The 22,897-nt window shown below is 47.9% G+C and overlaps 1 protein-coding gene across 4 annotated transcripts in view; it reads right to left on the reverse strand.

Moving 5' to 3' along the window:
• CEP83 (centrosomal protein 83) overlaps positions 1-22,897 on the reverse strand; it is a 284,641-nt gene that overhangs the window by 24,421 nt on the left and 237,323 nt on the right. For all 4 annotated transcript variants that reach the window (XM_069629801.1, XM_069629802.1, XM_069629804.1 and 1 more), the window contains exon 16: positions 10,421-10,604. In XM_069629801.1, the coding sequence (XP_069485902.1) occupies positions 10,421-10,604 (184 nt within the window). The remainder of the gene's footprint in view (positions 1-10,420; positions 10,605-22,897) is intronic.

Raw genomic sequence — 22,897 nt, forward strand, 5'->3', positions numbered from 1 at the left:
GAGGAGGAGATCAGGTGAGCAAGAGGGGCAAGATAGATATTGAAGAACCATGGCGACAGGTAGAGTGAGGTGGTGGAGGAGAAAGGGCCCAATTGCAACTGGGAAGGACAGTTAGTGAGAAAAGAGGTCAGCCAATCCAGTGCCCGGTCAGTAATGCCGAGGGTGTCGCAGTAGTTTTAGGAGGATGGAATCGAGATTTGCAAGCAAGGTTTCACATGTGTTCAGGAGAGCAGTTTCCGTGCCTCTGGATGCCCGGAATCCAGATTGATGATCATGAAGACAACCAACAAGATCAGTGTGGAGGGTCAGTGGGGGGGCGGGGTGGACCAGCGTCTCCAAGAGTTCACCCAGGAAGGGGCTAGTGGAAATAGGCCGATAGTTTGCTGGGCAGGAGGGGTCAGACAATAGCTTTAAGAGAGGGAGAACAAGGGGGTGCTTGAGGGATAGAGGGAAAGAGCAAAGGAGTGGTTACAGAAGTCAGCAAGTGCCAGTGCGAGAGAGGCAATGTTGTCCTTAACATTTCTGGAGGAGCAGGGGAGCACCTGTTTTGAAGAGACCTTCATAGAGTATACCACTTTAGAGACCTCCTACGGTGCTATGGGCAGGAGGTAGAAGAGTGAAGGGGGTGGAAGAAGAGGAGCCAAGGGAGTCAGAGGGTCGGGCGTGGGAGTGGAGAAGAGCGAGGACAAGATGTCCCGAGTTTTGTATGTGAAATGGGAGGCCTAAGCAGTACAGAGAGCCTGGGAAGGGAGGAGAGATGGAGACTGCAGCTGGATTGGCGAGTTCCTTTCAGATTTTGAAAATTTCAGCTGTGTTAGTGGCTCTGGAGATTCAGGCTTCGAAGTGGGCCCACTTCTTTGAGCGGATAGAGAAGCGATATTCCCTTTGGAGCAGGTGGCAGGCCAGTTTGTCAGAGGGTAAACACAAGGTCTGCCACTTCCGTTCAGCAACTCTGCACTTGCGTTTCATTTCAGAGATGCTAGATCAGTCGTACCAGCTGTTGTTCTTGGAGGCAGGTTTTAGACATATCCTGATGACAGGGGCAAGGATGTCAAGGGTGCTAGGGACGGAGAGCAGCAGGTTAGTAAGGACAGAGTTAGAGGGAGAGTCAGAGGTGGGATAAAGGAGGCGAAAGCAGTGGCTGACACTCGCTTCAGAGACCAGACGTCAGCGAATGAGGCTGGGAGTAGCTCAGATAGAGGGCCAAGGGTTCCCAGGTGGGAGGAGAGAGTGGTCAAACCAAGAGAAGGTGTAGGGGGTGACCGGATTAGAGTTAGGGATGTCCCCAGAAATGAGGGCATCCAGGGTGTGACCGGCAGAGTGGGTCGGGCCGGAAGGGAGAATAGAGAGAGAGAGAGGGAGTCACACGGAAATGAGCGGTGGATGAATCGAGGGAGTCGAGGTGGATGTTGAAGTCAAAGGAGGAGGAGTTTGTAAGAGGAGGTTGAGAGGCAGGAGGTGAGGTCGGCCCATTCAGAGAGGAAGCGAGATAGGGCCTTGGCATCTGTAGACAGTGGCAAGGGTGAGAGAGAGCAGGTGAAAACACAAGCTTGCAGACGAGGCATTCGAAGGAGGAGTAGCATTAAGTGGGTATGATGGAGGCAGGGAACCACTCAGGGAAGATCAGGGACACTCCACCTCAAGGCCTGTTGGGTCTGGGTTTGGAATTTGTGGCCCTCAGGAAGGAGTGTGTCAAGAGCAGTGACAGAGCTGGCATTGAACCACATCTCAGTAATAGCGTAGACGTCTATGGCAAAGTCTTCAAAAAGGAGAGACAGGCATCAGAGGAGTGTTTGACAGCAGAGCGAGCATTCAGTGTAGCTAAGTGAAGCTAGTTACTACCTTTGAAGGTAGTATGAGGGTGGGTACAGGGGTGTGGTACTCCATTCACTGGAAGGAGGAGGAGAGGAGGAGGAGAGGGAGGAGGAGAGGAAGGAGGATGAGGAGTGGCAGGAGAAGGGAGGGCGTTTATGAGAGAGGGCAGGCGCTGGTCGAGGCGGAGAAGAGTAGTTTGAGAACCTCGGGCCACGATAGTGCCATTTTGATAGACATTAATGATACACCTAGAGGATGAGAAGTATGCAAGGAGTACTTCCACACCTAGTGCCAACAATAATGGGTGAGGCGGAGAAAGGGGAAGAGTGGAGCCCAGATGTGGGGGGGGGGGGGTGGAGGGGAGACCATAGGTCAAGAGAGGGGAAAGAGAAGACTATGTCCATAATAGTCTGCCTGGAAGTGGCATTGACTTAGGTGTCAGAAATAGGTAGGCCTGGATTAGAGCCCAGAAGAGCTTTCATTAGCTCTTTTCTTCCAAACTTCATGTGCGAGTTAGGATAGGATATAGAATAGCAGTTAGATTAGAAAGGAGAGATAAAGAGTGCCATGGGAGTAGTGGAGGAGAGAGATAACAGGGGAGCTGCACAGTGCACAGGAACTCACCAAGTGGCCTAGCAGCCAGGCAGGCACAGGAGGAGGAGGTGTGTAATAGAAGACAACCAGTGCATAGATTTAAAAGCACATCTAAATTCGAAAATCCCAAAAGGCACTAAATACAGCACTAAATGGAGGATTATCATTTATAACACTCTTAATAACGAAGAGGTTCCTAAGCGCGGACCCGGGATTGGAACCAGTGTTGCTATGCATCGTCTTGCTTCCAAGACTAACACGTTGCCACTGAGCTATACTACTCGTGCCCACAGATGCACAGCTTTAAAAGCACATCTAAATTTGGAAATCCCAAAAGGCACAAAATACAGCACAAAATGGAAGATGCACAGATTTAAAGAACCATTTTGGAGTAAGGCACCAACAAGCAGCGGAAAAGTGAGCAATATGTGAATTTAAGGCAGATACACATGAAGTGGGCAAGAAGTTACAGTTTGTAGTTAGGCTAGCGGGGAAGGGAGTGGCGGGGGGAGCAGTTTGTAAAAAATAAAAATGTATGAAATAAAATGCCGAAGTCACCGGAAAAAAGAAATTGAATGACTAAAAATGTCAAAGAAAGGGAAAGAGGGTTCCCTTCCATGAGCCCCCCCCCCCTTCTTTGACATTAAGGGAATTCAGTGGTGGCAGGGGATTCCCCCCGCTTCCGTAACAGCAGGGGACGAAGAACGATGTAAAAAATAAAAAAATAAAGCAGAAAAGCGGACCCTGCGGCAGAAGTTTCTGCCTCTCAATGGGGAGACGGAACTCGCATCGCAGGAACAGAGCCGTGGCAGTGAAGAGTTAAGTAAGGAGCAAGAGGTACGTTTTTAAGGGTATGGGGTGGGGGATAGCGGGCATGGGTCAAGTGATTATTTCTATATGGTAATGAGAATTCGACATTTTCGGATTTGAAATAATCACGTACATCTGGTAGGGGAGGCAAGATTCAGCAAGCAACCAGGCAGAGGGTTGTAGTCCAGGACAGGGCGAACCAGGGGGCTTACCGGTGCAATGTAGAAGCAGATTTTTCATCTTCACTTAAAATGCAGGGGTAACTGTCAGTAGTTCAAAAAAGGTAGCGGGTGCTCCTCTCCAGAAAGAACACGGCATGATAACCTGTTCTGAGATGAGAGTTTGCAGCACACGCTTTTTTGCTCACTGTACCTTTCACAGATGGGAAATATCCATTTGCATATCAGTCTTTGTCCCACCCACATGGGCAGTCCAGCACCGAAATGCTATGGCAATTCCTCTCTGAACAAGAGTACCAACCTCAACCCCATACACGTGTTTCAGCCTTGTTGGGCATCATCAGTGAGGTGAAGCTACGCCTTTCTGAGCACAGTGAGCAGTCCACGTCTGGTTGCCCCCAGGTAACTTAGGGTGACCAACCCCAAGTTCCTTGCAAATATTTCAAAAAAAGGTAGCTGGCGCTCCTCTCCATAAAGGACACGGCATGATAACCTGTTCTGAGAGGAGAGTTTGCAGCACACGCCTTTTGCTCACTGTACCCTTCAGAGATGAGGCTCAACAAGGCTGAAACACGTGTATGGGGTTGCTGCTGGTACTCTTGTTCAGAGAGGAATCGCCAGAGCATGTCGGTGCTGGACTGCCCATGTGGGCGGGACAAAGACTGATATGCAAATGGTTATTTCCCATCTGTGAAAGGTACAGTGAGCAAAAAGCGTGTGCTGCAAACTCATCTCAGAACAGGTTATCATGCCATGTTCTTTCTGGAGAGGAGCGCCAGTTGCCTTTTTTGGAGTAACTGTCAGTAGAACAGCGTGGGCTGGGGCAAGTTGCTGGAGCAATGGCATGGAGAGGGGCTCCATCCAGCTCTGGACAGGCACCTTAGTGAGGGCCTTGTGAGGGGGCCATCTCTCGTCTGCTAGATCCCTGGATTGGGTCTTTGCTGGTAAGGCTGCCCAATCAGAGAAGCAACTGGGAAGGCAGTGTAGGCACTCCTCTGCACGAGCAAGCGTCGGCCATGTTGGACATGAAATCAGTGATGAGGATTCAAATAGCCAACTGGCCTCAGCAAGGTTATGCACCTTAAGAAATGTATGTCCCACAATTGCACTTCCACTGAAAGGATTAAAAAGGTTCTTCAGCAAAATGCAGCAAGTGTGGAGCACTCTACTCATTTGATTTTTGACAAAACTAGCATGAGATAGCCCACCTGGGCTTACCTGGTCTGAAGAAATGCCTGCGGTCCTCCTGCAGCATGCAGTGAGGGCCAGAAGAGGTTTGTCTCACAAAGCTTCAATCCTGCCTTTTATCCACAGTCCCTCAGCTCTGGTCCTCCTCTGACTACGGCATCTCCATTCCAGTCTTGTACCTCACTTTTTAATCGAAAAATAGAATGTTTCTGCCCTGATTTCAACGGGCAGACAAAGTTCGGGGCATTTATTTCGAAGAGGAGAACCATTCAAAGCCAGACATAGGAAAAGTCTTCTTGGCCCGCTGCCACTGTGTGGCCGTGTCGCTGTAACTCTGCCTGCCACGTCCCACTCACGGTGACGGTCTTCGAACAAAGAATATGGTCTTGAGGTTGCAAAAGGGCTTAAAAGGACCTATCCAATTTTTGGGGCCTAAGGATGGTCTGGGGTGGGGCAGATCAGCCAATAATACCTTTGCAGGTGTGCTGCCGGTCCGAAAACATCGAACCAAGCTTCTAGGTGTGGTTCAACAGTTTTAAGTCGGTGCAGCAGTCAGTGATCGAGCGGTGAGCCAGTGTGGAGGAGAAGGTAGCTGCGGGTCGAAATGCTACTCCAGCGATGCGGATAGGGGGTTTAGGAGATTCAGTTCGACAGTGGCAAGCTGGTGACAGGATATGCAGGCGAGTCGGATCGATGCTGAAACTTGGTAGCGGTTCGAGGGGCACCGGGTTCAATCGACGTGCAATGATGGCGGCGATGGAGCGGGTGGCAGTTTGAAAGTGGTTGATGGGCCATTGTTCATCTGCTCCCAAAGCCGGGGGAGGCTGGCACACAACTGCAGGGGTCCGCAAACACGGTGACGTCCTCGGTACTGCTCTGCGTGGCAGAGACAGTCTTGTTCTAGCAGCAGGTCCCCCCAATTTTCCCTGGGGATAGTTAAGCTTGCCTCTGCCTTGAAACACCTTCCTTCACCTCCCTGGCAGAGGACTCTGGAAAGGACTGCTCTCCCAGCAGGGTCTAAAACAATCTTCAAGGATTGGAATTCAAAAAAGATTACTCCAAAAAGTGGTGCATACCCTAAATGCAGCCCCTGTGCTGCAGTGACTTTGGCTGTCACTGTAGCTGTCAAGAGGGCACCTGTGACCTCTCAACCTGCTTTGCGCCACTGGTATAGCAGGCACAGCAGATCAGGATAGTGATGCAGCAGGGCACGTGTAGACTGCTTTTGGCATGGAGCTTATGGAAGCAGAAACTGATCAGTAGATTACCCTTTCCGAGATGAAATTACCTGCATCATTTTATTAATTAATAAAAATACCACACCCTTGCCAGATGGCAATTCATCACACATATCCAGAGTCAATTTCGTGGTACCGGGAACCTAGTAAGAGCCAGCCACCGAATGGGGGAAATGGAGTCCAACTTTGAAGGATTTGGCTCAGGAAGCCAGACCACCACTGGAAACTCCACATTTAAACAGAGTGGTATTGAAATGTAAAGGAATAGGGCGCTCTAAAATATTATTGGCTAAAAAGATGGCCAATAATCAAAAATATATCTAAAAAATATTTTTTAAAAAGTCCCTATGGAAAGTTTTGAGCAAATGAAGCTCAAACTTAAAAATGTGAAGCACTAGGAGGCATCCATTTTATGAAATGGATGCCTCGTGTGCTTGCCCTTTCGGCACTAATGAAGCAAAAGCCAGCCAGCTGTAATAAACAAAAGCTACCACTGGGTGGCTTTTGCTTCATTGGTGCCGGAGGACGGAGACCAGAGACTGAAGGCAGGAAAGCTGCATCTGGGTAATAGCTTATTTCTTTTTTTCTTTAAATCAGCATTAGCTGCGTTTTTTTTCCTAAGTTTTCCGGGCTGGTGGAGCCTAGAAAATTTAGAAAGTAAACCGCAGCTTTTAAAACATTGTATTTATGTTTGCAGTAGCTTCAGCTTGGAGCCCCTGGGCTCCAAGCTGAAGCTACCGCAAACAAATACAACGTTGTTGTATTTAAAAACTCTGCAGTTTTCTTTCTAGGGTTCTCGCGCTCCTCCAAGCCGGGGGAGCCCGAGAAACTTAGAAAGAAAAACTGCAGCGTTAATACAACCGCGTTGTGTTTATGCCTGCCGTGGCTATCACTGAGTCTCCTGGGCTCCCCTGACAAAGCGAAAGCTGCTGCAAGCAGAAACACAACGCGGGTGTGTTTTGAAATACTGCAGTGTTTCTCACTGCGGCGGCTTTCGCGTGGAGTCTCCTGGGCTCCCCTAACCATGAGGGAGCCCAGGATACTCCAAGCGAAAGCCGCCGCAGAGAGAAATACAAGTTGTTGTATTTGTAAATGCTGCGGTATTTACAAATACAACAATGTTGTTATTCTGACTGCGGCAGCTTTCACTTGGAGTCTCCTGGGCTCCCTCAGGGTTGGGGGAGCCCAGGAGACTACGCAAAAGCCGCCTCAGTCAGAATAACAACGTTGTTGTATTTATGATTTCCGTGGTTTTCCAGCCACAAATAATTGTGCTTTTTTGCAGCCTCTGCTTTTTGCCTTCATTTTATGTTTTCTGTGCTTCTCTGGGCTTGTGGAGCACCGAAAACGTAAAATGAAAGTGAAGGCAGCCTCCTCAGCTCTGCTCTGGCTGCGGTAAGCGAAAGCTCCCATTAGGGGGCTTCTGCTGCTGGTTTAGTGCTGCCAGGGCAGAGCTGAGGAGGCTGCCTGAAATGGCAAAATGGATGCTCCCATGTAAACTCTTTGAGCCTTGATTGCTCAAAGTGTTTACATAGGAACTTCATTCAAAGTATGTTTTTTAGACTATTGCCCATCTTTTTAGCCAATAATATTTTACAGTGAACTAGTCCTTTAAGAACCTAGTCTATAGTGAACGTTAGTGGAACCTGCAGACCCCTAGATATTACAATTTCCCTTCTCAGAGATACTCCTGGCTTGTGCTCAAGGAGTAACTTTATGGGTACAGATTGGTGATGCTGCGATTAGCTCCTGTGTCTCTGAATTCCAAAGTGGCCTTCAATATCAGATCCTCCCCCTTCAGCACAGATGCTCAACAGGTCATCAGCGATCTCTGCAGAACTGTAATGCAAACCTTGTAGGAACTCATTGCCATTACATTTCCCAGGCAGGAAGCAACGGCTTTGAGGGTAGGTTGCCAATAATGGTCTACTGCATCCTATAGACTGTTTCAACCCTATGGAATGGGCTGAAGAATTGGAGAAACAATATGGAACAAAGATTCAGTTGAAATTAAGGAAACCTAATGGAAGATGAAATAACACCAAAGCAATACACAAAGGGGAAGCACCAGGCTAAACCTTCCCTTGCATCCTACTGATAAGCAGAAAGATCAGAAGCTGTAAGGCAAAGTTCGGTGACAAATGAATGGCAGCAGTACCTTGGGCAGCGTTTGCCTTCCTGCAGTGCTGGTATTACCAACCAGTCAGAAGGGAGAGCGAGCAGGATGCAAGAGTACCATAGCTAAACATCGATGGTGGCTATCTAATGGAAGTGGTGGCAGACCAACACTGCTTTGTGCATGGTGAGCGATTTGTCTTTTGACCACAGTGCAGTGTTAACAGAAGAAAGACATTGGATAGTCTTCCCAGCTGCCGTTAAACTACAGATTTGGTTGGTCACATAGCAAACCTAATTTTATGGAACACAAAATTTTACGCAATAGTTGCACCAGTTCCAATCTCTCTCCCCCTTCAAGTTTCAAGAATTTGTGCATATCGAGGGTGTCGGAGTCTGACTCCAAAAATTCCTCCGGCTTCCACTTCTCCAATTCCTCTTGCGGACATTGTATGGTCTCTACCAGTAGCTATAGCAAAGGAAGCTTTGCTTGTTCCAGATCTGCCCTCCCCAGTTTCCACACATGTGCTCATGAGGATCCTATAACCTCCCAGATTTCTATGCTCTAATCTGATTTTGTCCCTGCCATCTTCAATGCCATTTGTTCATTCCTCCTCCCACCATGGGTTAAACCCTTTTTTGGACAGGGTCTCTACATCCAAGCCCCTCTCCACTTTCTGCCTTTGGCAATGCTTTCCCTCTCGTGCCACCACACTATCCAGTAGCTGCCTGGTTCTAGCCTCCCCATGCTGATTCTTTCCACCCACCACCTGATGTTATCTCCTGGTCCCTTTCAGGCGAACGTCCCCTACTCCCTCGCATCCCCCCTATCCAATGAGCAGTGCCCATTTGCCATCCATCCACTGCAACATGCTCTGGCCTCGGTCTCCTGGCAACCTCAGAAACCCAACGCACAGCACGTCACACTTTTATTTTGCGACCATGTGTGCCTCAGGCTTAAGGGGTCGTGGTATCCAAACCAGATTCTCCCCCCCCTCTTGTCTCCAGACTCTTCCACGCCTTCCTCTTACTCACCAACTTCCACCTGGCCTAAATCGTAAACTTACTCTACAACTCCACTTGAGAAATACTCCTCCAAAACACCCCTCTTTTCCACTCTGGGCCAGGGATTATGTAGCCGAAACGTCTCTGCCTTGGACTCGGCATGACTGGAGAGCTTGCTTCTGTGCAGCCTGACTGTACGGGGATCTCTCAGAATTAAGTTACTTTCATGAGGTGTTTTAGTTTGCTGGTAAGCCAACCAAGGCTTTAAAAACAGCATCAACCAACTTGAAAAGGGACCATGAGGGCCTCTGCAGGAGCACTGTGCATGGTTTGACTCAGGGAATGGAGTCACTTCTGCTTTGCGGTGCACAGCGAGTATTCACAGAGTCCTATCTTCTGGCATGATGCCTTCAGAAAGGTGGTCTTTACCCATGACTGCAGGACAATGGTAAACTATATTGTGTGGCTTCTTTGTCCACAGGTGCAGCTTCACTGAACGGGGCGAGACTACACTGGTGCGCATCGGACTCCTCCCATCTGAATGTACATTTTAAAGGGCTTGTAGTGTTTTGCTGAACATGCAGTTGTCCTCTGCTGGCAGGAATAAAGCGGGGTTGTCCAAGTGATTCTCCCCATTTCATCCCATGCCCATTATTTGCTAGCTTAAGTAGGTACCAATTGCACTTTGTAACCCCAAACAGAAGCCCCCAAAATAAGAAGGGGTAATTTGTTGCAAGTTATGCAATTGAACAGGGATTATCCTGGATACTTAGCTGTTGGTTTATTTTTCCAGAAATAGATTTTCCACACTGTTTTTCATTTGGTGATAAGTGCAAAGCAAATTTGTATTCATCAATGTGTTTGTTGTGTGGGCTCATGGTCCCAGTAAAGGTCGGCCTGGACCATGAACCCACACAACAAACACATTGATGAATACACATTTGCTTTGCACTTATGACCAAATGAAAAACTGTAGATAGTCTATTTCTGGAAAAGTAAACAAACAGCAAGGAATTCAGGAATATCCCTGATCATACAGCAAAGGGGGTGTGGGCTTCATCTCAAAACACATCCTATGACCTTGCATTAAACAATAAGGACACCATAACAAGTAAAAGTGCTTAGCAAGGACGCTTCCAAACCTAGGGCCCCAACACAAAAATCAGGTTACATAATTGTCCCTATTGCACCTCTTCTCCTCTCAGATCTGTTACTTTGGCAATCTATCTCAACAATCAGGCCAACGGGAATTTGTAATGTAAGCTATGTCAAGTAAATAACCACTTACTGAGTTGTGTGGTGTTAGTACATATGATATGATAGTTTATTTATAGAGCACCTATACACAATGTGTTTCAAAGCGATACAATAGGCCATTGGATTTACATAGGAATGTGACGTGGATTGCAAAGCAACACAACCAGACTAAGAACGGTATTCTTTGAAAGCTGAGCATCAGCCTATGAGTTCAATTACCTGCAGAGGTAAGACCATTTCAGGACCAGTAACAATGGTAGAGGATAGAAAACCAACTGGATTCACTATTCCCGTTATAGGCAGATGAGGACCAAGAATTAAGCTACGAAATTCATTAAGACGACGCTGCTGATCTTTCTGCTTTTTCAGAAGTCTAGCATGTTCATCCGCAGGGACTGTATTTCTGGAGAAGAAAAAAAAAACAGATCTGGATTGTGAGTGAAATTAAAACAATATTTTAGAAATGGTAAAAGGGTAACTTTGGACCAAGAATTTCCTGGGTCCATGAGATCTTAATTTATTCATTCTTTATTATATATTCAGACACTGGAGCTGCGGCAAATTACAACAATCAAGCAATGGGTAAAACGAATATTCATGTAATTTAGTTACAAACAACAAGGGGCTGTTTGAAGCACTTTAAATGAATAACAGGTGATACTATTTCTCATTGCAGTAGTACTCGTTTCATCATCTTCTGAGGACGATGGTCCTAACTGACCCCCACCCTGATCAAAACTGCAATGTGCAGATTACACACAAATATCAACCATAAGTATTTAGTGTACTAATGTATCTTACCAATGTGTTCTATACTTTCTTATAGTTGGTCACATGGAAGGGCGGCTTACCAAAGTGGGATGACAAGCGCCGTAAGAAGCACAGCTTATGGCTTGCTTTTGTGGGGCAGGAGATTAAATGTTTCTAAGAAAGGGTTTAAAGGATTACTTCTGGACAGTAGCCCAGATGACCAGTGGGAGAAAAACATAATTGGTAATCACCCTGAATGATCTGCCACCCGAGCAGGTTCCTTTATGCAGGCCTCAAACAGTGGTGGCCTGCCACTATTGGAAGGGGGGAGCTGCCCCCTCACCTGAGTGACCGGCCGCACACACCCCTGGTGTGCTTTATTTGCATGCGGGGGGAGGTGGGTTGACTGTGCTGCTTGGCTCTAAGCAGAGTCGTACCCCCCCTCTGATACACATTTATTGTTTGTTGCGAAACTCTCGTTTTTGAACTGGAGCCAGATACATTTATCTGTCTGTGAGCGACCGAGGACAGCAAGGAAGCCTGAATCAAACAAGGGGGTTTGTGGTTAACTTCAAGACATAATGGGCTCAAGTGTTGCATTTTACAGAATTTTGCAATCAATTTTGTTACCAACAGTGCACGGGACCATTTTCTAATGCATTTTCATTATGCCTTTGCCCACACCATATGCCAATATAGAACATATTTTCATGCTGGCTTTGCCTATACATGTCCATGCATGCTGCACCAAAATATATGCCAGTATTATCATAGAAGGACATCCATACAGTACAATAGGTCATGCCACAGAAAGTATATCCAGACTGGCTATACCCAAGATAGGCCAGTGTACCAAGTAATCACACGTACGTTTGCTTTTACCCTTGATGCAAAGTGCAAAAATGTCATGACACACAAAAGATATATACTAGAGCTGTGCAAGCCAGTCTAGCCACGTATAACACTAATCATGCTAGCTTCACCCTTGAAGTCAAGTAAACTTAACAAATGCCGTGCCACAATAAGGAGGTAAATGCACATGCGACACCATAGGCAAAGCTAGCCATGTAATAATACATTATGTTTGCTTTACCCTTGATGCCAAAAGAAATGCCATGAAACATTAAGTAAATGCAGACGGGCACTACTAATATAGGTCAATCTAGCCACGTAATAACACTTTGTTTTGCCTAGATATTTGGATTTATATTTCTTTAAAACCTATCAAGTGCTTTCTCCAGAGCACTGTACAGTTTTATCATACCAGTACAATCAATATATAATAAAAAATGCTAAGAAGCAAAGAAAGGAAATAAAACATAAGTTTGAGAGGTTAGAGATAAGGTGGGCTTTAACACAGGTGCGAAAGAGATGCAGCGAAGGAGCAGAGTGAATAATTGGAGCGAGAGTGTTCCAGACTTTAGGTGCAAGAAGTGAGAAAAGCGCAATCGAGAAGAGGCGGAAGGAGGAGGAGTGGGATCAGCAAGGAGGAATTCCTAAAGTACTTACGATAACAAGGAAGTGAAACAGGAGACAAGAGTCGAAGGAAAGAAAAACAGACAGAAAGGATGAAGTGATCATATGGGGACAAAGAAGAAAGTCGTTGAATTGCAGCATTATAGAGTCAAGGGTTGTAATACGAGAGCCAGGTAGGCCAACTAACAGAGCAGCACAGTAGTCAATGTAGGAAAAAATAAGTGAAACTATAAGAGGTTTGGTAGCAGAGAAAGATAAAAAGGGACGATTGTAACATAAAAATGGAAGCGACAGACCGAGCAGTGTTGGATGTATGAGCAAAGAAGGAAAGCAGGTTCGAAGATGACACCCATATTTTTGGCAGAAGACAAGAAGGCAAGATGGGTAGGGGGCAAGAGGAGAGTGCAAACGGTCAAGTATTAGCTGCAAGAAATAGCAGCTCACTTTTAGTAGCGTTAAGAAAGTGAGTGGTCATCCAAGATTGGATAGCGGAGTGGTAGCTGCAAACGGTAGAACATAGAGCGTCAGACGAGATGAAAATGAGAAGAACATGCGGGCGTCATCAGCATAGAAGTGGCAAGATAGATTGAAGAAGTGAGATGAGATAGCAAAATAATATAAAGGGAAAAAAGGTGGGGGGGGACAAAGGACTTTGCCGTGAGGGATTCTGTAGTGAAAGGGGCGAGGGGAACAAGAACCAGACCAAGAGACTAAATAAGCGATCGGACAGATGAAAATTAAACCATTTAAGAGCTAAGCCTAAAAACCGGAGGGAAGAGAGGACAGAAGAAGGAAGTACTTGACAGTGTCGCAGATAAGTCTAGAAGAATAAGTATAGAAGATTGTTTGGAATGATGGTGCAGAAAGAAGGAAATTGGTAACATAGAAGAGCAGTCTCAACAGTGTGAGCAGGATGGAGACCAGACTGAAAAGAAGGCAGAAGTGAACACAAGTTTAGATACCTGTAAATAGACAACATGCTCTAGGGGTTGAGAGAGAAGAAAGGAGAGAAATAGGTTGAACATGCGCCAGAATGGTAGGATCAAGATTAGCTTTTTTAAGGATGGTAATAATGGTACCATGTTTCAACTAAGAGGAATGGTGGCCCATAGAGAAATGTTCATAAAGCAAGTAAAATATGGGGGCGTGGCTAAGGAGCCATGTAGGTGGACATGCTTTCACCAAGAGATCCTGCTGATCTGTACATCATCCTGCTGGAAACTGCATTAGAACGGATACAAAAGTCCTGAAACTGGAGGATCGTGCATCGGAGGTATTTGGGCACGTCAAGATACATTGTGGCACTGAGCAGAGAAGTGCCGGCGATGTTATGAGCGAGTGAAGATCCCTCTGTTCGTTCGTGACGGTGAGGAGGATGGCCGCCGCCCGATGGTGACAAGAAGACAAAGGACGTGGGCGGAGTGGAGGTTTCATCGAGGAACATCCCGCAAAGTTGCGGTGGGAGTGCCCGTGGTAGAGGGTGGTGTCGGCCGAGAGCGCTGTGGGCCCAAATCATGCTGAATACCCTTTTCGGCTCTTAATGGACACACGGTCCGCCGGGAACATGGACTTTGGAATCTGCAGCCGGAGCGTCTGTGCGACATTGGAAGCGGCCTGCAGCGAGAATCGGGCACACGCTACTGGGCAGGAACGAAATACAAAGTGGCCTCAGCCGCAGGAGGGAGAGCGGGCGCGCTGCTGCTCATAAGCCTCTTGCCCCGAATTGACACGGAGCCGGCACCACTGCCACTACCGTAGCATATTGTAACACGAGTTGGAGGCTCGCAAGACGGGCAGCCATTAACAGTTTTGCTGGTAGAGAAAGAACGAAAGGAACACGTGCCGCTGGGCTCCTAGTGCAATACTGGGATACATTTTTACGGCGTGAGACCACGCGGAGAGACAGATGGAACACTGAAGTGAAGTGAAACTGACATTGGTGCGAAGGTGGTACTCGCGAAATCCACGGGAACACAATTCCCTCATAACACAGGCCAGCAGGTCATGATTAAGAAGGGTTAAGCAAACGAACCCTGTAAATAAACAGAAAGTCACCGGCAGGAGGAGAAACATAGGCACAGAGCGTGCTGAGGACGATGAATAGGGAATAGACACACAACAAATGGGCAGCCTGGCCGCGCAGCATAGCTGGCACACAGTGCAGTGGAGCCAGGAATTGTTGTAACACACAGAAGAGACACCTGGACTGCGACCTGGGGTCCCCAAGGGTTCAGCCGCACAGAAGGGAGATCACAAGGCATAGGAGGACATTACCCCTCAAGGATAACATACGCAGATGTTCCCTGCACCGATCTAACTAACCTTGTTAACTGAGGCAATTTCATTCCACATGATAGCACCAGATAATCCCCTCACACACAGGAGAATGTCATCTAAATAGCTCAAAGCCAAGGGAAAACAGTCCCTCAGAGGAATTTGCCAAAGCATCGCCAACTATGGAAGGGGCCAAGTTGAAGGGGCGGCCCGCACAGGAAGCTGGAGCCACCGGCCGCAATGACCAACAAATACTGGATGCCATAGCCGAACTAAAGGTTTCTTGGGGGCTCAAGATAGATACAGCCATCTCAGAACTGAAGACCTTGCTCAAATCTAAAATCGATGCAGTAAGCGTCGATGTGAACCTCTTGCGACAAGATGTCCGGGCGCTGGCGGAACGCACAGAGTCTGCAGAAGGAGGTGGGTGCCAGCACAAGCTCCTGCGCGATGCACACAAAGGAGATTCACACGCTACCGCAATCTAGAATACAGTGCTGAAGAAGCGGAAGGGCGTGAGGGCAGAAACAATGTACGCATTATAGGGCTCTCGGGAGGCGAAGAAGGTGCGGACCAGACGGATTATGTTGAAAGTATGCTGTTGCAAGAAATAACAGAAGGGGCACTCAGTCAGGGGTTCGCGGTGGAGAGGGCGCATCGAGCCTTGACCAGGAGACCACCACCAGGCCTCCCCACCCCCCGCGGCCAATCATTGTCAAAATCCTGAACTACAAAGACAGGGAAACGGTTCTGGAACATTTCTGGAAAGGAGGAACTATAAGCAGGGCCTCCGCAACCATCACCGTATACCCCGACTACACACTCCAGGTACAAAGGCAATGCTTGAACTATGTGGGGACTAAGAGGGGATTATGGGACGCAGGCTTTAGATACATGCTATTGTATCCAGCGAAGATCAAGGTGCTACACAAGAACAAGGCCCTCTTTTTTCTGACTCCCCGGAGGAAGTATCTGCATGGCTGGATGCGAAGAACTGCCCATTGAGAGCGGAAAGCCGGAAGGAGAGCGAGACAGAGAAATGACCCATTCTTGTCTCTTCCAAAGCCATATTGTTGGATACATATAGCGAGAGATAAGTACAGCATGTAATCATTAACCTTGGCACAGATGCAGATGTAGCGGGGTCGACTAGAAGGGGTATACTAGGAATATGAGCCAAGTACAATATGGACCATTAGCAAACTTCATTGGGACTTTTTGGACTAGAATATACACACGAGCAGCGGTATACCATAAGCACTAATGCAGGAGACAAGAAGGAAGCACGACTTTACCTCCATTAGGTAGTTTAGTGGAACCACCAGTAGGGTGATATCCCCCTGCTACGTCCCGAGTACGGGCTGAGGACAAGAAAGGGCTAGATGCAGGGTAGCCTAAGATCCAGGGATGGAGCTGGGCATCAGTTGGGGACGGGGAAGGGAGGGTGGAGGGAGTTGGGGAGTTCGAGTCTAGGCCGGGTTGGGCTGGGAGTGGGAAGGGGTTTGTTAGCACAACAGTTAGGGAACGTGCCTATGGGAAACAGTTGGGGCAGGGAAGGGAAGGTGGTGGGGGTGGAGTTGGGGAGTTTGCTGTGGGGTATGAAAGGGAACGAGCATACACCCACGTGCTACCACGCGTGATATGGAGGACAACGGAGGTTACAGGTGGAACAGGATACAGCTGAGAATGGGGGACCTCAAAATAGTAACCTGGAATGTCAGGGGACTCAAATGTTATTTAAAAAGGAATAAAGTAATGATGTACCTGAAGAGACAGAAAATAGACATTGCCCTACTTCAGGAAACCCACCTCACAAGGGAGAAGCAGGAATTGATACGGGGAAAATGGAAGGGAACCACCATTGGGGCAACCTACTCGACATATGCCAGGGGCGTGACCGCTTGGATTGCACCACATGTACCCTTTCCAGCTAATACAGTCCACAGACGGCACAGATGGGAGGATGGTAGCGATACGGGGGCTGATCAAAAATAAGGAGGTGAGCATCATTAATACATACGCACCCAACCAGGATACTGTGGCATACTTTAAGACCTTATACGGTAGAGTGAGCCCGTATCTAGGAAGGGTAGTTATATGGGGAGGTGACTTCAGCAGCACGCTAGATCCAGAGATGGATAGATCGGATGATAGGCAAAGTAAACCCATCCCTGCTGCTAGAACCTTGAAGACCCTCCTAGGGGAACTACACCTTGAGGATATATGGAGGGCATGCCACCCACAAGATACAGTACTCGCATTATGCGGCTCCACAAAACCTATATACCCGGCTAGATTGCGTGTTTGTCTCCTCAGAGGTTACGGAGGAAATGGTGCAGGCAGAATACAAAGCAAGGGTCCTCTGAGACCACTCGCCATTGATAGTAACATGGCAATACCTGCCTCCCAGACCAAAGATCCCCACCTGGCGTCTTCGAGTTGAGGCATTGAAAGATATAGTATTCAGGGAAGATCTTAGGGAGGATATTGTCGAATTCTTTCAGAAAAACACGGGTAGTGTACGAACAGCGGGCACCCTGTGGGAGGCTTTTAAGGTGGTGGGGCAGGGGTCAGCCATATCGCAATCCAAAGGACTCCAGGGGGACATAATTCGGGACTTACGAAAATCAGAGGAGACTCGAAACGGCCATGAAGAAGGGGGTTAACTCCCAAGGGGGCGCTGCAGCCATAAGAAATATACGGAGAGACAACACACGGGTGCAGATAAGCCGAGGAGGCTGCTGGCATGGCTGTACAAAAAGGAAACGCCCAGATCGGCTGTAAGAGTGATAAAAGGGGAGGCTGGTCAAACGCTAGATACCCAAGTGGGAGTGAATGAAGGGTTTTTTTTAAATTCTACCACCAATTGTACCAAGACAAGGAGGGAGGAGCGAGCTCACAGAAATATTGGAGGATATAAGATTGCCCAAAATAAGTTCGGAGGAAAGAGAATTTGGATGCCCCGATTCGCTAGAGGAGCTAGAAGCAGTGGTTAAGCAGCTGCCCACCAGTAAGGCCCCGGGGACGGATGGACTGCCTAGTGAATTCTATAAAAAAATACAGCGCGGATGTATTGGAAGATTGCCAGAATCCCTCAGAGAGGCTATTATAATCCCACTCCTCAAGCCTAACAAACCAAGCACGGACTGCGGATCTAACAGACCGCTCTCCATGTTGAATCGGGATAGTAAGATTCTTACGGCGGTACTGGCAACCAGATTGCGACAAGTCATAGGCAAGCTTATACATCCAGACCAAACCGGATACGTACCACATAGAAGCATAGCTGACAATTTAAGGAGGCTCCACCACGTTATAGAACAAGTAGAAGGCAACATGCAGGAAGTGGCTATAGCCTCGCTAGATGCGGTGAAGGCCTTTGACTCGGTCAGATGGCCTTGGTTGCTAGCCGCCTTGAAAGAATATGCAATAGGGCCGGGGTAACTACGATGGGCTAAATTGTTGTATAGCTCCCCGTTAGCCAGCGTCAAGACAGGGGAGATCATCTCGGATAGATGGAAGCTCAGCAGGGGCACCAGACAGGGCTGTCCATGGTCCCCGATGTTGTACATCCTGGCATTGGAACCCCTAGCGATATATCTGAGACAGCAATATGAAACTGGGAATCCGTACAAAGGCAGGACCACACCTCATATCGTTGTATGATGATGATGATATACTGCTATACCCAAGATACCCAGAGGAAAATTTGCAATATATCCTGGAAGTGATGGAGCGATTTGCGACGCTCTCTGGGATTGCGGTCAATCCCCTGAAATCCAGTTTGTTCCCCCTTGGCAGATACAGTGGGACTCGATGAGAAAACCTACCAGTGTTACAGATACCTTGGGAGACTAGCACCTTTCGATACTTGGGGGTGAATATATAACATAAGGTGGAAGATTAACACATACACAACACGGACATGGCAGTAGCAAACTTGGATAAGAGCATGAGATTCTGGGCTAAGCTCCCCCTGGCCATGGTAGGGAGCGAGGGTAGCACTGTTGAAAATGGTGGCACTGCCTAGGCTATGTGAATATATTTAGGAGACAGAGCTCAAGGACAGGTTGTACACCACAATCAGGAGGTTAAAAAAACTTTTAAATCTTTAATTTAATATACATAAAAAGGTGGTAAATCACTGAACTAATAACAAACAGATTCCTACATATAATACATATTAAGAACTAAAAAAGCACGGATTTCGTCAATTCCCATCAAATGGTAAGGTGACACAAATATACAGTACATTCAATAAACAAATGACAATGTACTTTGGTTTCTGGTTATTGTTTGATAACATAGGTTATTCTAATCCTGTACATATCCAGGACATTGTCTAGACCTGTTTCTGTTCTTGGAAGGTTTACTCAGAGAACTTTCATCAGGAGAAATTATCAAAATTACAAAAATCCAACTTAAAATCATCAACTGTTCTGTGAGTAGAACAGTATGGTGTACATGTGCAACCTTAGATACAAAGAGAAAGGGGTTCAGATAAGCTAATAAATAGCTAAAGTACATCTGTCTATAACCCCTAAAGGGGAAATAAGAGAACCAAATGTAGGGTTATTGTTACCTTTCGTGGTGCTCGTGGGGGCTCACAACATAAGTAAGTCAAGTTGTAATCAGCTAGGCAATTGCTGAAAACCTGTAGTAAATGCGTGAAAAAACCTGAATAAGTTTTTCAAAAGTGCTTTAAAAAAAATGGAGTTCGAGAAGTACAGTAAGTCGCGACCACTAGTCAAAAAATGATATGATACAGTGGGGCTCACCTGACTGTAGATCAATACGTGGACTTTACGTATAGTCGTAGTAGGAGGAGATGGGGGGAGCTCCTCAACCATCTCCACTCGAAAGGGTTAACTGTGGCTACTCTTAGTAAGTCGGTAGAACTGCGGAGTGAGGCCTCCGGCCAAGTGTCTCTATAAAGGAACACATACAAAAAGGGAGGTCTATAATGTAAAACCATCTATGAGCAGTAGATAAAGCATCCTTGTAATAAACGTCTGGGAACTCAGGATACGGGGATAAAAATAATCAGCGATTAGATAGTCAACCCGCAGAGGGAAACAAACATCTCTGTATGCGCGCCTATACGGTGGACTTGGAGTGTGTGCCTGTGGGTGACACCCCAAAAAAACTGATGTCCGTAGGTGCGGTCAAAAGTTCATGTGGGGCCACGTAACCGGCATAAGTGTAGAGAAATCTGTCAAAGATTGTTGCCTTGCACTGTTGCAAGATTAAGCAACCTGAGGGACATACAAGCCGATTCAGCCCACCTATCAAGCGGGAAGCGTTTTACCCTGCACCATTTGGGTGTTTCGCACGGGTGCCTTTACCAAGGACATGTGTCTGCACTCGGTGGTGTGTGGAGGGCGCTGGGGATCTGGTGCCCATCTGCTTCCTGATGTAAAACGTTGGGGTAGTATTGTCCGTGAAGACCCTTACAACTTTGGCCCTGAGAGATGGACGACTTGAGGGCCCCCCAACCAGTGCCCGCAGTTCCAGAACATTGATGTGGAGCTCCTTCTCTTACAGCAGCCACAGGCCTATGGCGTGGAGACGTCTGGTGTTGGCACCCCAGCCCTCCAGGGAAGCTTCCGTGGTGACCGTCTCCAGGAACGGGGGTCTCTGGAAGTCTGTGCCCCTGGCAATGCTGGAGCGCACACCACACCATCTTATCGCTCGATGGAACTCTTCGCCGAGCACAATCCTGTCCTTGAAGCTTCCGGACACCTGGATCCAGCAGAATTCTTGGAGCTGTTGCATCCGCAACCTGCAGAGCCTGATCAGGTAGATACACGACATCTGGCCGAGCAGCGACTTGATGGTCCTCACTGTGGCAATCTTCAGTGCCAACATCCCTTGCACCTTGCCCAAAATGGCTGCTACCCTTTCTTCTGAGGGGGACGCCAGGAAGGATACCGTGTTGAGCCTGAACCACAAGGACAGAGCGTCCTGTGACAGAATCAAGCTAGTTCACAGAGAACCCAAGCTCCGTCAGCAGCCAGATAGTCCTCTCCGGGTGATCAACAGCAATTTCCCTTGACTTAGCTCGGATGAGCCAGTCATCGAGGTACGGATTCATATGAAAGCCCTGTAGACGCAGATATGACGCCACCAAAGTCAGGCACTTGGTAAAGACGCTGGGCTCTGACTTCAGTACGAAGGGGAGAGCCTTGAACTGGTAGCGTTTCCCCTGTACGACGAACCGCAGCAAGTTGCAATGTTTTTCGTGGACGAGGAAGTACGCGTCCTCTAGATCCAGCGACGACAGGAAGTCCCCCCCTCCTCCAGTTGGCTTAGCACATGCTGCAACATAACCATCCTGAACTTTTGGGACTTGATGTAGTTGAGTCATCATAGATAATGGGCCTCCAGTCCCCGGTCTTCTTTCTTACTAAGAAGTATCTGGAGTAAACTCCAGAACCCTGTAGCTGGTTGGGAACTAGCTCCATCGCCCCTTTTCATAACATGGCCTGAGCTTCCAGCTGCAGCTGAGGGAGGTTTTGTTCCTGTCGGGCCACTGGTGATATCTGTCGACACTCGCTGAAAATCCAAAGTGTGTCGGTGGGCGAGAGACCGTCCATCACCCATCGATCAGTGGAGATGTTTTCCCACGTGCAGAATAAGTTCCCTAGGCGTCCATCCACCGGGGGTGCAGCGGCGGGGGCTTGATGTCCTGGCTGGTTTAATTCTGCTTGGAGGCTGGCGTGCCACCTTGCGAGCCTGGACGATGATGGCGGCCTCCAGGGTCGAAGAACGGGAGAATTGGCAGCAAGATGAGCCTCAGCCGAAACCCTTAGACGACCTGCTGTCTCCGTGTCGGTCTTGATCACCTAAAGAGATTCGACAGCCTTTCCAAAAAGATAGCCTCCGAATGGCATGTCCAGGACCCTCGTCTGTACTTCCTGCCTGAAGTTGGTGGCCTTCAACCAGCCACGACGATGATGGCAAAACCCATTTACCATCTGACGGAACCCAGTGTCCGCAATGTCCAGGGCCATGGTGATGGAGTGGTCCGACGCCACCTCGCCCTCTTGGAGATCTCCATCGCCTCGACCCGTTTGTCCTCAATGAGAAAATCAAGCAGTGGACCCATTTTGTACTATAACTCCCGGTCGTAACTGGCCAGGATCGCTAAAGCCTTAGCCTCCTTGACTGTCGTAGCTGCTGAGTAGATGACCTTTCTACTCACGGCATCCAACTTTTCCCCACGCTGTCCGGGAGAACGGAGGAAGAGTACGACTGGTTTGACAACTTCTTTTGCGCAGCTGCTGAGACCACTGAAGTCTGGTGATGGATGCGACCGAAGTAAATTGGGTGCAGACTCCGGCACCCGGTATTTGTTCTCCAGCCGGTCTCTTTGCAAGGGCTGAGGCTGGGTTCTTCATCAGTGCTAGGCCCTCATCCCAGACGTTGACCAGGAGGGGCACAGCCAGAATGGTCTTCCTTTTCACCTCCCGGCGTTGATGATCGAAGCCCTCTGTCTCCTCCGGCATTAGCTGGAATAGTTCCGATGCGCGGGCGACCGCGAGTGAAATGAGCCCACTTCATCCAGGACTGAAGCCCTTGGAGGCAGAGAGATGCTGCTGTCTGTGTCAGTCATCCCCGTGTGTGTCATCGTATCCCTGGAGGGAGAGGGGGTGGGGGGACGGGGACTGGCAGCTGGCGAGGAGGCGTAGGGTACCGCTTCCTTTTCTTCAGCAGTGGTTGTTGGGCAGAAACCTGTGCAGTTCCCTCTGGGACCACTGCAAAAGATTTAAGACTACAGGTGTTTGGCAGTAAACCCACTTGGTAGCAGTCTGTACCACACAGATTCACTTGGTAGCTGTGGTTGAGCAGTCAGACTTCCCTCAAGAAGAGTTAGGCAGTATACAGAGTATTCAAAATAGGTCAAAAGAACATAGTAGAACAAGTAAACACTGACCAGAGCTTGGTGTAAAAGAGATATAATTATTTATTTAAAACCACATCTAGAAAAACACACAGGCACTAATAGTAAGCAATTCAAAAACACGGTCACTAAAAGATATACACTCCCTTAGAAGAATATTAGACAAGTCTTAAGTAAAGCCCCACTTATTTTCAGACAGCGGTGAGCGCTTAACGCAGATGGCACTCTAATAATTTGTTTTTAAAAGGGAGAGAAAAGCGGAGAATAAATTAAAACAGGTCCCAACACTTTTA

This window comes from Ambystoma mexicanum, chromosome 12 (assembly GCF_040938575.1).
Source record: "Ambystoma mexicanum isolate Mex_15411 chromosome 12, UKY_AmexF1_1, whole genome shotgun sequence".
Taxonomy (NCBI): domain Eukaryota; kingdom Metazoa; phylum Chordata; class Amphibia; order Caudata; family Ambystomatidae; genus Ambystoma; species Ambystoma mexicanum.